This window comes from Mizuhopecten yessoensis, unplaced genomic scaffold, assembly GCF_002113885.1.
Source record: "Mizuhopecten yessoensis strain PY_sf001 unplaced genomic scaffold, ASM211388v2 scaffold523, whole genome shotgun sequence".
Taxonomy (NCBI): Eukaryota; Metazoa; Mollusca; class Bivalvia; order Pectinida; family Pectinidae; genus Mizuhopecten; species Mizuhopecten yessoensis.
In genome coordinates, this window is record NW_018403589.1 from 718,545 (window position 1) to 736,374 (window position 17,830).

The 17,830-nt window shown below is 33.3% G+C and overlaps 1 protein-coding gene across 1 annotated transcript in view; it reads left to right on the forward strand.

Annotated features, from left to right (window-relative positions):
- The first annotated feature begins 13,731 nt into the window (after positions 1 to 13,731).
- Positions 13,732 to 17,830, forward strand: part of LOC110450286 (forkhead box protein D1-like) — a 17,442-nt gene continuing 13,343 nt past the window's right edge. Inside the window, exon 1 of the mRNA XM_021497746.1 lies at positions 13,732 to 15,037. Within this exon, the coding sequence (XP_021353421.1) occupies positions 13,935 to 15,037 (1,103 nt within the window). The 5' untranslated portion in view covers positions 13,732 to 13,934. The remainder of the gene's footprint in view (positions 15,038 to 17,830) is intronic.

A 17,830-nucleotide genomic window follows, 5' to 3' on the forward strand; every position in this document is an offset into this window, starting at 1 on the left:
ACTATGGATATTTCACCACACCCGCCATGCCAGAGATACACTTCTGACTTCATGTGTAGCAAACAAGAATACTCAAAAAAAATCAACGACATCATTTTAAGCTACGGGACCAGACCTTATTCACGGCTTCATTCTAAAAGAACTCGGACATTGTAGCATTTTCATAGCTTTCAAAATAATTTCAAATGACGGGACCAGAATTAATTTTAAAAGAACTCGGACATTATTGACAGGAACACTATTCTACAACTATAAATGAAAAACGTTTACCAAAAACGAATACCTACCCATCAACTACCGCCTCTCATGGAACATATCGTAAGTATCGCTTAAGCACATGTAGTAAACAATTAAATATCAAACAACTTTTAACAAAGATTCAACTCTTCTAGAACTTGTGAACAAAGAGCCAGACATCAGCAGAATGGACATTTGCAAAGCCTTTTACCTATAAAGTCCCAAGTTTAATATACAAATAACATAAGGAAAGAGTTGATACAAATGTATGTCATTTAAGATATTTTGTTGTAATAAATGTTACATTTGCATATTTAGTAGCTCTGAAATCTGGCAGCTACACTTCCATCCGGCTAAAACTATAATGGTATACCTAGAGCTCAACGGCGGTGTCCGCTTTGCAATAGAAACGACGTCGAGGATGAAACCTATTTTATTTTGTTGTGTCCAGTTTACTCGAAGCTTAGAACCAAATTTATTAAACCCTATTATTTCCGTCGTCCGTCCGTCTATAAATTAATACAATTATTCGCTTTCAAAAATGTAAAACAATTGAGAAACCTTATTAAGTATCTAACTCAGGCTACTTCTAAAAGAAAGTCTTTACTTAATATACGAGCAATCGTGTATTCCAGCTTTGTGCCACTGACAATGATTATATATTTTCTTTTGTATGTTGTCAACATTGCTATGATGTCATCTTTTAGATTACTCTATGTTCTCTGCCGTCTTACATAAATGGATTGTAATATTTACTTGTATGTACATGTATATTGTAACTCCTATATGCTATCTGTTGCATTTGGAAATAAAGAAATTGAAATTGAAATAAAAATGGGCGCAGGAACAAATACAACGGGAGCATCATTCAAAACAATTAATTGCTAGGATAACAATATAAAAAAATCACAAGTCTGTTTTTGTAAACCCGATGTTCAAACCACACGCACGAACTACATGATGGGTATGTTGTTTTATCGGCAGGCAAAATAATCTAATAATTTAATCTTTGCAGTCCAAACACTATAACATATCGCTCAATAACCAAGGAAAACCTACCTTTGCATATACAATGTACGCTTATCACGTTTCTGTGTTACAACTTTCCAAATACCTATCAATGATAACTATGCCGACCTGCCTCGGTTGTATTGGATTGCGAAACTTCACAAGATTGCTGACAAACACAGACCATCTAGATGTTTAACCCAGACAACATTACCTAATTTTACTGTCAATCGCAGTACCATTTTATCAGGGTTACAGTCGGATTGTAACACTTCATACTCGAGAAATGGAAAGATTTGAATGTTGGATTCGAAGAAGCGAAAAGATCTTTTGATAAATATTTAATGTCCTCTCCACGAAAATGTTTCCTGAACCAGAACTCTATGACTTTTGACTCTTAACACGACCATACCGCAAACCAAACCGAAGAAACGCTGTTTGTTCTCATAATATGAGCGTTTCTTTTTCCAACGAAGGCCAATGCTGTTATAAATATACGGTTTACAAGTTACTTTGGAGATCATCTTGTGAAAACACAACACAGAACAAAATGAAATATATTGATGATGAAATTGTGATAATATAGGCATTCCTACAGTATGGACAGGACTGGTAAGAAAAACCTAGCCTTAAATTTCACATTCAAATATATCGAAGAGGTGCTGTCTTTAAATAACAGGACATTTATTGACCACGTCTGACCGCGTTAAGGTCTGGTAAATGACATAGTAAAACCAATATTCGAGAAAGAAAGAATTGAGCAAGGAGAAAATAATTACAATAGTTGAAAGATTGGGTTAGTGAACCAATCATACCTTAAAGCGTCTCTTTCGGTTTTCCACATAGTCTGATGTTTTATATAATAAGTTACTCCATACTCTAAACTCCCATTCTCTTTCCCTCTCCTCCCTCTCAACAATTCCAAAATATCTTCTTTATTTGCATGTATGTTGAAATTTAATGAGGTGAAGGTCCTAATGCAAATTACATGTTGAATCGAGAGATAAGTTTCATTTTTGTGAAGAGATATATTGATTTGAGATTCATATTAGCTTTTCAATCCTGATGTGATACCTACAGTGAATTGCCAATACGTCTCTAATGAGGTGTACGATACACCCGAAATATCATCTCTATTACTTAACATGTTTTAAGCAGTTTTGTAAACAGACCCAACGGGGTGGAGACAGATATGTGTTCTACAATGAAAGACAGTCAGTTATATATTTTCAATTACTCTCAAAATAGTGCTGTTCAAGCTTTCTCGCAGAGGAGGAAGTAAAAACGTGACACATATGTAAAACACCCATGGCTCATGTGATTGTGACGGGATACTGTGCTTGTTGTGATAAGGCCTGTGTTTTGTATATATCAGGACCAATGTCAATAGATGTTTCAATGATTGGTATTCCAAATTACGAAACTAAAACATCAATATAACAAATATTAATATATAAAGGCCATATACATTTACTAATCTGTATATATTTGCTTTGTTTTTATTTGGGAATAACTATGACTTACTGTCACTAGAGTACCTTCACTTCACTGGACGATACGAACAACAAATTGTCGTATATGACATACACAATGACAAAATGTTTGGATTTAATACACTCATATAGAAAGGTAAGCTAATCCGTTAAGAGGTTGTTTCCTGCTATCTACGGTGCATATGCACTCTCAATATTTTTCCATTTTAACGAAGTAACATAAACTGTCACAGCATCAACACGCAAGGGAAAATTAAAAGATTTCGGCATGTTTGCTGAATCTATACAAGTAATAACTATGATTGATTTTCGGTTATACCGTATACCTCGAAACCAAGTGTGAACTTTGCATAAAATCCGCGATATACGATGTGCTGTCTTTTCTTTACGTAATACGTTATATAGAGAATAATACATGCCTTTTTCCATATCACAACCAGTATCAACGCGAGACTCCAATATCAGCCAGAAAACGAAAAATTTCGTAAGGGTTCCGAAAAATTTGAACTGTTCCAAAAGGAGTGTGCTACGTGTTTTGCGGGCTGATACGGGTTTAAGGGTGTGATACGGGGAGGGCTGATATGGGTTAAAACAATTGTGTCGTATCGCATTTACAAAAAAACCCATATTTTTTAGAAAGTATGTACTAAAACCTGATACAATCTAACATTTGGGGTATAGCAAAAGTTGAAATATATAAATACAACAAAGTTAAACACAGCATATAAATATAGGGGTTACCCTAATTGTATAAATTTGAGTAGAATACAAACTCTGCTATTGTAGTTGTTCGTGGCAGTTAAAGTACATGCAGATGCTGTTAGACCTCTGACCTATGTAGTAGGTATGATTGTACGCTTGACCCGTGCATTGTAATAGCATGTAAAACCTGACATGATACATGTAACTATCATATGTGACATAGCAACAAAGAAGAACCTGTCACTGCACACCATTACATAATGTACCACATTTACATCATAGCTGCACTCTCAGACAGGTGTAGAGTTCCCTATGTAGTGATGCACATGGTTTATCCCTTATACACATGTATTGCATGATGCGCAGCTGTATGTGTGATCCGGTCATACAAATGCTGTCCTTTTAGATGGACATACCATCCTGCTGAGTCAAATATGTCCTAAAAGTACAATATGACATATTCAAAATTCCTAGTTTTGAACAATGATCGCTACTTTGCTTATTACAGATTTTGCATGCAAGTATTCTAATACAGACAATGGCCTAGACATGTTATCTACTACATATGATTAGCAGTGAGTATTCTTCTACAGATCAATTAAACAAATATACTTTAGTAATTTAAATACGTAAAACTGGCAATGAATATTTTTTCTCTGTAAAAAAATAACAGTGAATATTTCTTTACGGTTAATCAGCAATAAATGTTCTAACGAAAATTACCAATAAATATTCTATGAATAATCAGGAATAAAAAGTCTACAGATAATCAGCAATGAATATGCTACATATAATCAGTAATAATGTAGACTCTTTAGATAATCAACAATAATAATTCTGTAGATAATCAGAAATAAGTATTCTACAGATAATCAGCAATAATCAATCTGTAGTTAATCACAAATAGATATTCTACAGATAATCACAAATAAATATTCTACAGATTATCACAAATAAATATTCTGCAGGTAATCAGTAAAAATGAAAATTTCTTATTTTATTTCAGTTATTAAGCAATTACTATTTCTCTACATGTATGTAATTAGGCATTAAAACTCTACTACAGATAATTAGCCATTACAATTTTATTATAGATTATTTAGAAACAACATCCATCTACACGTTATTAGCAGTGAGTATTCTATTAACAATGCATACACTAGCAATAATTAACATTGTGTACTTTTGACAATAAGGAAGCATCGAAATCGTTTTTTAGAAATTGTGAAACATATCATGATCAAGTTTGTATATAAAAAGCATTCAACACAGATAAATTTGACAAGCTGGTACAGTCATTTCGACATTGGAGAATTCGTAGCAGAGAGTTAACTTTTGATCGGAGCTGATAAAATGCTTAATATTCAACCCAAAAAACGTTTGTACGTTTTGTAGCTAAAGGGATATCCTCTTTTAGTGAGTTAGACACATTTATTCTACCAAAAGCAAAAAAAAAAAAAATCTGAAAAAATCATAAGCTTATATAAACATGTACAACTACAAAGACTTATAAATAACGTTTATTTTTATAGTGAAATAACGAAGTCGTATTTTGGAACATTTTGTAATTTGAGCACTGACTAGTTTTAATTTTTCTTATTTCATTTTTGGTTTTGCCTTTAGATTTTACCGGGTAAATACAGGAGAGGGTGCAAATTAAAGAAGCTTAAAACTTGGTTATATGTAGACAATTTATAAGTAAACAAAATACATCGATAAATATCACTTTCATTAAAAAAAAATCAAAAAAATCAGCATTGTGTATCAACTGAAGAAGACGTGATAATAATGATTTACAAATGTACTTATGAATATATAATGATTATGTCTTGAGGAAGATTATAATTGTATACTGATAAATTGTATATACATAATATATTGAGATGTTATAATAAATAGTATATACATTGTATATATTGAGATGCTATAATAAATAGTATATACATTGTATAAATTGAGATGTTATAATAAATAGTATATACATTGTATATATTGAGATGTTATGATAAATAGTATGTACATTGTATATATTGAGATGTTATAATAAATAGTATATACATTGTATATATTGAGATGCTATAATAGATAGTATATATATTGTATACTAAGATGTTCCAATGAATCATTTATACAGTTTTGATTAGGATATTCCAATAAATAGTGTATTCTGTATATATTGAGAGGTTTGATATTTGGTCCAGAATAGTATATTAGGTATATATTGTGACGTCTTAAATAATAGTTTATATCGTGTATATCTGGATGCAACAATAAATACTATATACTGTTTGTAATGCGTGTTCCAATAAATGGTGTATACTGTTTATAATGCGTGTTCCAATAAGTGGTTTATACTGTTTATAATGCGTGTTCCAATAAATGGTTTATACTGTTTATAATGCGTGTTCCAATAAGTGGTTTATACTGTTTATAATGCGTGTTTCAATAAATGGTGTATACTGTTTATGATGCGTGTTCCAATAGGTGGTTTATAATGTTTATAACGCGTGTTCCAATAAATGGTGTATACTGTTTATGACGCGTGTTCCAATAAATGGTGTATACTGTTTATAACGCGTGTTCCAATAAATGGTGTATACTGTTTATAATGCGTGTTCCAATAAATGGTGTATACTGTTTATGATGCGTGTTCCAATAGGTGGTTTATAATGTTTATAACGCATGTTCCAATAAATGGTGTATACTGTTTATGATGCGTGTTCCAATAGGTGGTTTATAATGTGTATAACGCGTGTTCCAATAAATGGTGTATACTGTTTATGATGCGTGTTCCAATAGGTGGTTTATACTGTTTATAACGCGTGTTCCAACAAATGGTGTATACTGTTTATGATGCGTGTTCCAATAGGTGGTTTATAATGTGTATAACGCGTGTTCCAATAAATGGTGTATAATGTTTATAATGCGTGTTCCAATAAGTGGTGTATACTGTTTATAATGCGTGTTCCAATAAGTAGTTTATACTGTTTATAATGCGTGTTCAAATAAATGGTTTATACTGTTTACAATGCGTGTTCCAATAAGCGGTTTATACTGTTTATAACGCGTGTTCCAACAAATGGTGTATACTGTTTATGATGCGTGTTCCAATAGGTGGTTTATAATGTTTATAACGCATGTTCCAATAAATGGTGTATACTGTTTATGACGCGTGTTCCAATAAATGGTGCATACTGTTTATAACGCGTGTTCCAATAAATGGTGTATACATAAGTGGTTTATACTGTTTATGATGCGTGTGCCAATAAGTGGTGTATACTGTTTATAATGCGTGTGCCAATAAGTGGTGTATACTGTTTATAATGCTTGTTCCAATAAGTGGTGTATCCTGTTTATAATGCGTGTTCCAATAAATGGTGTATACTGTTTATGACGCGTGTTCCAATAAATGGTGTATACTGTTTATGATGCGTGTTCCAATAGGTGGTTTATAATGTTTATAACGCATGTTCCAATAAATGGTGTATACTGTTTATGATGCGTGTTCCAATAGTTGGTTTATCATGTTTATAACGCGTGTTCCAATAAATGGTTTATACTGTTTATAATGCGTGTTCCAATAGGTGGTTTATACTGTTTATAACGCGTGTTCCAACAAATGGTGTATACTGTTTATGATGCGTGTTCCAATAGGTGGTTTATAATGTTTATAACGCATGTTCCAATAAATGGTGTATACTGTTTATGACGCGTGTTCCAATAAATGGTGCATACTGTTTATAACGCGTGTTCCAATAAATTGTGTATACTGTTTATAATGCGTGTTCCAATGAGTGGTTTATACTGTTTATAATGCGTGTTCAAATAAATGGTTTATACTGTTTACAATGCGTGTTCCAATAAGCGGTTTATACTGTTTATAACGCGTGTTCCAATAACTGGTGTATACTGTTTATAATGCGTGTTCCAATGAGTGGTTTATACTGTTTATAATGCGTGTTTCAATAAATGGTATATACTGTTTATAATGCGTGTTCCAATAAGTAGTTTATACTGTTTATAATGCGTGTTCAAATAAATGGTTTATACTGTTTACAATGCGTGTTCCAATAGTGGTTTATACTGTTTATAACGCGTGTTCCAACAAATGGTGTATACTGTTTATGATGCGTGTTCCAATAGGTGGTTTATAATGTTTATAACGCATGTTCCAATAAATGGTGTATACTGTTTATGATGCGTGTTCCAATAGGTGGTTTATAATGTGTATAACGCGTGTTCCAATAAATGGTGTATAATGTTTATAATGCGTGTTCCAATAAGTGGTTTATACTGTTTATAATGCGTGTTCAAATAAATGGTTTATACTGTTTACAATGCGTGTTCCAATAAGTGGTTTATACTGTTTATAACGCGTGTTCCAACAAATGGTGTATACTGTTTATGATGCGTGTTCCAATAAATGGTTTATACTGTTTATAATGCGTGTTCCAATAAGTGGTTTATACTGTTTATAATGCGTGTTCCAATAAATGGTGTATACTGTTTATAATGCGTGTTCCAATAATTGGTTTATACTGTTTATAACGCGTGTTCCAATAAATGGTGTATACTGTTTATCATGTGTGTTCCAATAAGTGGTGTATACTGTTTATAATGCGTGTTCCAATAAATGGTGTATACTGTTTATGATGCGTGTTCCAATAAGTGGTTTATACTGTTTATAATGCGTGTTCCAATAAGTGGTGTATACTGTTTATAATGCGTGTTCCAATAAAACAGTATAAACTGTATGTGTTCAGATGTTCCAATACATGTTATATACAGTATATTATGGGATGTTCAAATGATTAGTATATACAGAATATATTGAGCTGATCCAATATATAGTTTTCACAGTATATAATGAGATGTTAAAATACATAATATTAGCAGTATTTTGAAATATTCAAATAAATAGTATGCACAATATATTTCTGAACATTTTTTTCATGTTGGTAAGAATGGATTATGAAAAGTTCTTTTTACACAACCAACAACATTTTCTATGTGACATTTCGATGACTAGTACGATATGTACGCTGTCACCTTCACCAGACGAATGACCAGTGAAGCGTATGCACACAAAGGTGTAAAATGTGTACGAGATGTCCACAAAATCGATGTCGATTTCGGCTACGCTGTTAGCGTTTATACAATAGTTGTTATATGTGTACCGAACTGACTCGATTCACTGGTCATTTGTCTGATGCAGGCGACAGTGTACATATCGTATTTTAGGTTACGCTGCAGCATGATAGACTGCCTGTGGACTATCAGTCCAACAGATTAACCCTAGCCTTGTAGTTGAATGGTTTCTAGCATGATTTACACGAAATACTAGTTAAAGTTAATGACTGTGTAGAAAAAAGGTATAATTATAGCGTTATAAATTGTTTTTATCTTTTCCCCTTTTCTGCACTTGTTCATATTATGGAACACTTAAGACCTGACCTCCAATTCCATTGACCATTAATTCTGCTGATGAGACATCAAGTGGACGAGATTGTCATGCATCGCAGTCTTACTAACATCTTTGATACGTGTATTTCTTGACTTCCTATTTCTAGTAATTATCGGTAGTCTGTGTCCTTATTGATTGAGATATAGTTAACCTGTGTTTACCGTTCCCCTTTGTAATCATGGATATGGCATATTTCCACATGGGCAATTAGTGCAATACGATCAATTTAGTTCAAACAATATGTATTTTACCTGTTTTATATAGGAACAACTAACTGCTATCCCCGTATTAGTCATGACAAAATATTAGCAGGTTAAATACACAAATCAACCACAGTCAATGGAGGAAAGCTGTATATAAATATTGTGGTTATGAAACAGTAGCTATTGCATCTTCAACATGACAAACCACGATAAAAAAAACTATAACGTTTAACGCCATCTTTATCCAAGAATTTTCCAATCTATGGTACAATTTTGGAAGGCTTTGCTCTAAACTGTCCATGGTAAGTTTTTATCACCACACTATACGGTGTTTTGAACGTCTTAGTTTCTAATATAAAACATAATAAAGAGCGGAGCTAACAATAATCGAAACATCCCTGACCTCAGTGTGATAATCCAGCTATTCTTATTCTCGATCGATAATAACATATTTCTTTTTCAGGAGTTTATCCAGCAATTTATAATCTCTTTAAAGATAAGCAAGTCAACTTTGTTTTCAGAAGATAATTCAGCCATATTTGTTTGTAGTAGAAAATCCAAATGTTGTTTGTACGCAGTAAATAAGCCGTTCTCAGTCACGGTACAACTAATATTGAAAACAACTGTACCGTATAAAATTTAAGTACAATCATTGATAATTACTAAAAATTAAAAGAGGTATGCCATAGAAATAAATGTAAAAATAAAAATTAATCTATAAAAAAAATAACAGATGAGTAGTTTGCCGTAGAAAATTAATTATAAATAATACTGTACAATAATTGATTATCACTATAAATAAATGAAAATTGAGCCATGGAAATTACCGACAAAAGATATTTACTGTACAATAATTGATTATCACTATAAATAGGTGAGAAAATGTGCCATAGAAAATTAGAAAACATTGTTGCTGTACCATTTATAGTTTATATACAAATATATACTTAGGTACAATAACTTCTTAGTTCTAATGACTGTATACTATATGATTACCGTGATATACTTACTACCCTATTATTCACTGCTGTACGATAATTAAGGATAACTGCAAAGTAGATAATTACTGAACAACGGATAATTTACGTCACAATAGATGATTAATGTTATTACTACCACGTTTGCGTTGTAACGACATTTTTCATTGGTTAATAACCATGTGCAATATTTTCCAACAGACCAACGCTTTTCAATAAACCTGCCCGCAAATCCTAACAAGCGAGTCGCGGACCTCGTTTACGGTGCCCGCATTTAATTTCATTCTTGCAATCAGCGTTTGTTCTCTCAATGCAGTTTTGATGCCCATCGCTTCCCCATCAAACATCATCCCCATCCCACTATAAATCCTTGCACCCTGTCTCTTTCTTTTCCCTGCACATGTTATACTTTATATATATATATTTATTTATATGAATTATAATATTGTCAGTACTGATCCATAGCTGCTGTTATGTCTATAAGGAGACGGATTTTCATAAGTACTATGTACTTGTTTCTGGATCCTTTTCTGTATTTATAACCATGTACTATTGTAATTTAACATCAATAAAAATAAAGTTTAAACTAATAAGCTATTTATTTGAAGATTTGTAAGCGGACAAGCAAAGACGTTTCTATTTAACCTCTAGATCTACTTAAAACCTGTCAAACTCACTGTCACAATGTTTCGCTAAACTTACCGCGAAGGTGAACTAAACTGTGTCTCTGTCTCTTATCAAATGCCGATTTCATGTCGATATAAACATCTGGTATAACGCATGATGTCAGTGTTAATTGTTTATCGTCTGTCGACCAAAAATGGCGACTGGAAATGAAAAAATCACTCCCAAATATATCCAGGTTAAATAGACAAAATAGGACAACTGCATACTGGGTCAGATATGATAAAACGCACAGCTTGTGCAATGAAGACACATAGGCATCACGTAACAAATGTTAGCTCTCGCAAATGACGACCTAATTTAAGTAGGTTATTTAGGTCACTTTGCTCATCATTGGCGTATGGACCCTGAATTAGACACCAAAAAACCCTATCATTACATTTCACCTTGTAGAACAGACATAACCAACATAAAAATATGATTGTAATAATTATGGTGGAAAACAAAACTCGGGATTCGAAAATGTTGTTACAACACATATAAGCACATACGCTGATCATTCCTTAAATAATAAATCACTGTACAAAGAATAATCACTATATAATAAATAATAACTGTAAAAAAGTTTATATACACTAAGTTAAGCAACAAAAAACTGTAATGTGTACAATTCCGTCTTTGCGTTTTGCAGAGTCATCTTCTCTTGAGAACATTGATTGTTATGTCATTTGTTTGTGAGAGTAACGTCATCAATTTTTGAGAAAACGACGTAATTTTCTCACACAAACCAATGACGTAACAATCAATACCTGTTCTCAAGAGAAGATAACTCTGCAATACGCAAAGACGGAATAGGTTATTTCGGTAAAATACATATGAATGTACAAAATATACTTATTGTTCACTATGATACATATTTCATGAACAATAGGTGTTTGCTGCACAATAGATAATTAACGTCACAAAAGGAATTAAGGCACAATGAGTAAGTGCTGATAGACGATTACTGTACACTAATCAATTTCTGTACATTAGATTATTACATTGCATAAACAATAACCGTGCGTTAAGTAGTTAATTACTCTAAATAGATAGTTAATGTATATCAAATCATTCTGTTTAAGTGTTAATGTACCATAGATACTCAATGTACAATAAGATTGTTAAGATTTCCAAGATTTTCACTCAGACACACATACGTGTGTGTAACAAGAAGTCATGTCTATATAACATAGTTTGAGTGCATGACAGGCAAGCATTATACATCATATCATATCCCATAGTTACATACACATAAGTATGTGTTCAATGTTTATAGAATATCACTAGCAAACAAAAAACCTTATAGAATAGAGACACTATAATAGTTTGTTAATTTTTGAACATTGGACATATAAGCTTACATTCCTTAACAACCTATTATTAAAAACTGTGAATATTTCTTTCCTTTTATTTTGGTTTGGACTTGTATAACAATAGGCCTGAATATGTTTTTCCCTTACTGGACTGCGTTATCGTTATTACAAGTATACAAATAATGAAACTCATCTCCAATGCCAGTTTACAGAGAGGGCATGTTCTGGCTCGTCTTTGAGTTCCCACCCATCTTACTGATTCTACTGGAAGCTTAGTATTTGAAGTTCTAAATTTGCAAATAATTTAAGACGATTATTTTATAATGGATAAGTTATGTACGATATCAAAACCTATGGTACGATGTATTTTGATCCTACAATAGAATCTAGCTGATCAAATGACAATGGATGTTGTTTTAGCAATGCATGTTTTAGCAAATGTTCTTATGATATTATACTTAATACAGCCCGAAAGGGTTAGGGCTTTATGAAAGTTTGTCAAAAATAGAAATGTGTGTTATATGACCATAACAGTATTTGCTAAAATGTTCATTATTTATATTTACATTTTTATAGAGTAGTTACGCTTTATTTGGTTATCTTTGAACAGCAACTTAATTCTTGACAACAATGAAATTGATGCCGTTACAATAGAAAATGTTTTGATATCCGCAACAGCAGTTGCCTTCTCAATACATTGCAACGGAAGGGTGTAGGGCGAATGTAAATATAGTTGTTTGACAATAGGAATAGGTACATCCATGTTTATTGTGGGACAAATAGTTGTTAAATATTTAATATTTCCGTTAGGAAACCTAGTATTTTGTGTAAAAAAAATTAAACACTACTGACGGGATCGGCACAATACAATAAAACAATAACTTATACTCAGTGGTTTATGTTTATCATGGGAAAATACGGTATCTGAGGGATTCGACTTTAACACAAATTCACATACAAAGATAACGCGACTTGTTACCCCGAATGCATGAAAATATCATCAGATAAATCAATTCTTACCTTTAAACATATTTTATTGATTTATCTGATTGTATTTTTATGCATTCGGAGTAACATAAACCACTGAGTATAAGCTTTTGACAATGACAATAGGCATAAACATGAAGTATAAGATATAATAATCATACAAACACAAATACAAATAACTTTATTTCAATTGTGTATTTATATTTTCATTCGTATAAGCAAAGTAGCGAATGGTGCAGCAGGCGAGATGATATACCCATATTTCCTATTTCACTGACCAGATATATTCCGGTCAGAGTTCTGAAGAAGTTATAATAGACTGTTTTGAAAATGATGTCAACTTAGATTTAAAATGAGAAGAGGACACGGTCGTTAGTGGAATGTGTTTAGAGTTAGTGACTAGCTGTAATGTATGCCTATGTAAACACTGGCATTTGTTTCCGTAACTCTGCTCTGCACAGAAATCTATGGAGTCGAGGGACGCTGATTGGCTGGCTGAAATGCCAGCTCGTGACGGCGGAAACTTGATGCGGTGAGCATCATATGGGAAGTACATTTCTGTCGTATTAAGTGGAAATTGACAGGCTAGCACCCCCTACACATGTCACGTGATCAGTGAGGTGGGATAAGCGGTATATATACAAACATTATGATTATTTTTCAATAACTTGTTAGCGTCGGAATAGTTGACGGTGCTCGATGCTCCATTGGAAGAGTTGCGCAGACACTTTTGTTTGTTTCTGTCGAAAGTTATTTATTTATGTATACAACAATAATAATTGTTTGGATAGATTTGTAATCAGAGTCACTCGATAACCTTACTGAACATCACACGACGTTTGTCGGAGTCAGTATCAACACTTACACACAGACCTGCTGGTCCGATGGCCTTGTCATTTTACGACTCCAAGATGGAAGAAAATGCCGATTTCATGGACATAAAGTTTCGATTGTTTCGAGGAGGAAAAAGACCAGAGGGTTTCAGTGATAATATTGACAATACCAGTGATGCTACAAAAACTTGGAAACAGCATGTTGGGAGTGGATTATCGTCACCGCATTACAAGTATTCTTCGAAAGTGGCGTACGGTGTAGCAGCCAGGCTCCAGAATAACCAACACTGCGAGGACAAGATTCCGGAGACCGAGGACCCGAAACCAATGAAAAACGACACGAAAGTTAAAGAGGAAACGCCGATCATGTCCATTCAAAGAGATTCAAAATGCCGGAAGTTTGAAGAGGACAGTAATAAATACTCGGATCCGGACCAAAAGCCGCCTTTTTCATACGTTGCCTTAATTGCCATGGCAATCAAAGAATCTGGTGACAAACGACTGACACTAAGCGGAATTTACCAGTACATTATCAGTAAATTTCCTTACTACGAAAGAAACAAGAAGGGGTGGCAAAACAGCATCAGACACAATCTCAGTCTGAATGAGTGTTTTGTCAAGGTACCAAGGGAAGGCGGTGGTGAACGGAAAGGAAACTTCTGGACATTGGACCCTGCTTTTAACGACATGTTCGAAAAGGGAAATTACCGCCGACGCCGAAGGATGCGGCGACCGTACAGAGCAGCCATATCTCTTCCAAAACCCTTATTTGCTGACAACCACTGCGGTCCCTATAACCAGTTTGCTCAGTTAACGAAACCCTATTTCTCCCCACCCCCTTACTCTCAATATTCACAATACTCACCCTGGGCCCTTACCCACAATGCCTCAGCACACCAGGGTATGGGTATGTCCCAGATCAGTAACTTTAACTCTTGTACGCAGGCTCGAGTACCCCCTCCGGGATCGACCCTCAGCTCCTGTGGGTACAATCCGCTACCCTCGGGCGTACAGCTTTCTCCAAGTGCAGGGACCACCTACTCCCAACTAAACGACTATAACTCTGTGAATCCCTCGGGACCCTTTCCGTTCGGCCCCTACCGACAGCAGGGAGACTCCCTCAACGCTGTGCATTACACGTACTGGGGAGAGAGGTAAGACATTTACCGTATTTATATAGTACCCTAATTAATTTTATCATTTCACTAAACACAACCCATTACCAATGATATGTACTTTGAACGCAGATGTGGAAATTATGATGATATTATGTAATGATCCCATGAAAGGCTTTTTTGGGGGGTACTTTATTTGAAAGTATTTGTTTTCTTTTCGTAATATATGTAGAATAATGTACAAAGACGGATCAGATTGACAAATAAAGTTAAGGCACCGAGAGTAGAATAACTGTACACGTACACCACTATTTACAGTATGGGAACATATCACTATATCCAAAATCATGTCTTTCTATCTCTTATATTTACAATGTTCTTTTTAGATCAAATACATATTCATAAACAATTCTTAATCGCTAAATCATAAATTAATTCAAGCGAAGCTAACTCCTAAATTAATTCAAGCGAAATTTTAACTGGCTCATTCTTGAAATTTCCAAACTGGCATTAAATCACAGTGTTTGAAACTGTTTTTACATTTAGTGTACCACTGGTGTAAGCAGTGTAATTGCATAGCTTATAATACGTATATCATTATTAAGACTACCAACTTGGATTCTAAGAAATAGTATGTATCTATAAAACCGCGGCTTCACAGAGTGTAGATATTTTAAAGCAGTATCTATTATCTTGTTTTCGCGTTGTTGTGACTTATAGAATGTTAAATACAAAGTGATTAGATAATTTATGGGTGGGTCTCACAATATTTTGACACGCTTTGAAATCCCACCTCGTTTGGTTGTAAGTTCTGCTAGGCGCATAAGAACTCTCCGTGTGTGAATGACGAAAAAAAATCAAAATAGGTAAAGTGCACGTTTGTGTGTGTGTTTTCTTCTCTGACGCGTTCTAATATACATGAATAAACATACATGTTTAGTTAAATGATTTGATCGCAGATACAGAGCATACTTTTTTGATGCTGTTCCAAAGTGTTAGCTGGTAGATTAGCTGTTTTTTTAGGATTAACCAAATATGTGATAGCATTGCAACAAATAGGAACTTCTTTCAAATTATTACTAGAAAAAAAAGTTTTCTGTCAATATTGCCTAAAATCGACGTAAACATATCTGCATAATTACCCGTACCTCTTTATTTTTACAGTCTCCGAATGGTAGAGCATTCGAAATAAATTATTACTTTTCGTTATTCCAGGTCAAAAATCGTTCTAATTGTGGTCGACGCCATCATTTCTTATGCAGCATGGTGTGGATAGTTATTTTCTTAACATTGAAAAGATACTAGTTAACACAATTCAACAAGTGCACAAATATTTAAAATCAGCTATGTGTTCCGTGAAAGAAAATTATATAAATATTCTTCAAAATATTCAGAATGATTGACAGTCTAACTATCTGAAAATGTACCACACATTTCTCGCGTAGTTTTGACGAAACAAACATGTATTGTTCATTTTCATAAAAGTTTCAATCATGCAACCAAAATACAGCAGAACATGATGGACATGATTGATAACACGCGACTGGAAGCGGTTTACGTATATATAAGTTTGTCCATAAGTATGTTTAATTACGAAAGTACATGCTTATGTATGTAACACTTTAAATTGGAGGTATTAAAGGACTGATTATATCTGAAAAGATAAACTTCGATGTGAAACGGGTCACTATTATCCGAAACAAAAACAAAAATATTTGAGAAAAATAATTTGAAAATATTTTTTTCAAGAATAAAGCCTCACAATTTTGCTCATGGTCAAGGTTTTATTTTAAAAATGGTTTAAGCTTATAAATATCAATTATACTGAACTAAAAAAACACGATCAATTCATCATATTTCAAATTTGAAAGAAAATAAATAGAATACACATTATTTGATGACTAAAGAACTAATTTGTATTAGGAGAAAGAGGGGTTTATTTTGCCGCCATTCATACGTGTAACTATACAGCTATCCTCTGTAGGGTTTGTGGTAACCCTTCATGTAAAAAATATCACATTAAGGGATCCGCTGTGGCAACCTCAAATACAAGATCAATTAAAGTAGAATATATATATATTTGGGGTGGAGTTATACTTTAAATGTTTGACAACCTTTTGATGAACATATTAAATATAGATATAAATATAGAGGAAAAAAAATGATAATTTCCTCGGTATGTTAAAATCATTATCAAAACGTACTTTATTTAGTATAATCCTTTGATATGCAGTTTGTATATCTATGTTAGAAAATGTTACCGTCGGAACTTTGTTTAAAGAATTAATATGTCATTTATGTTTAATCATGAAATGAAATTGAAATCTAACTGAAATCTGTTACATAGATGAGAAAATTCTTGATAAACTTTATATTCGAAATGCTACACGTAATTACAATGCTAATACTAATGAAGAATAAATAGGATAAATAAAATAAAATAATTCTAAGATTTGCATCTGGATTCGTCTAGAAGTGTGGAAGATCGGTATTATAAAACCAGTATATAAAAACAAAGGCGATCCAAAAGATCCGGATAATTATAGAGCGATCACTTTAGTCTCGTGCCTTGGCAAAGTTTTCACTTCGGTTATTAATAATCGTTTAAATACAATTTCTGACGAATTTGACCTGATAAGCAGTGCACAAGCTGGGTTTAGAAAGGGTCATTCTACAACCGATAACATGTTTGTATTGTATTCTTTAATCTCAATATATTTTTCATTAGGAAAAAAACTTTATTGTACGTTCATCGATTTTAGTAAGGCGTTCGATTCTGTATGGAGAGTTGGTCTGTGGAAAAAGCTCCAAAAAAGCAACATTACTGGAAAA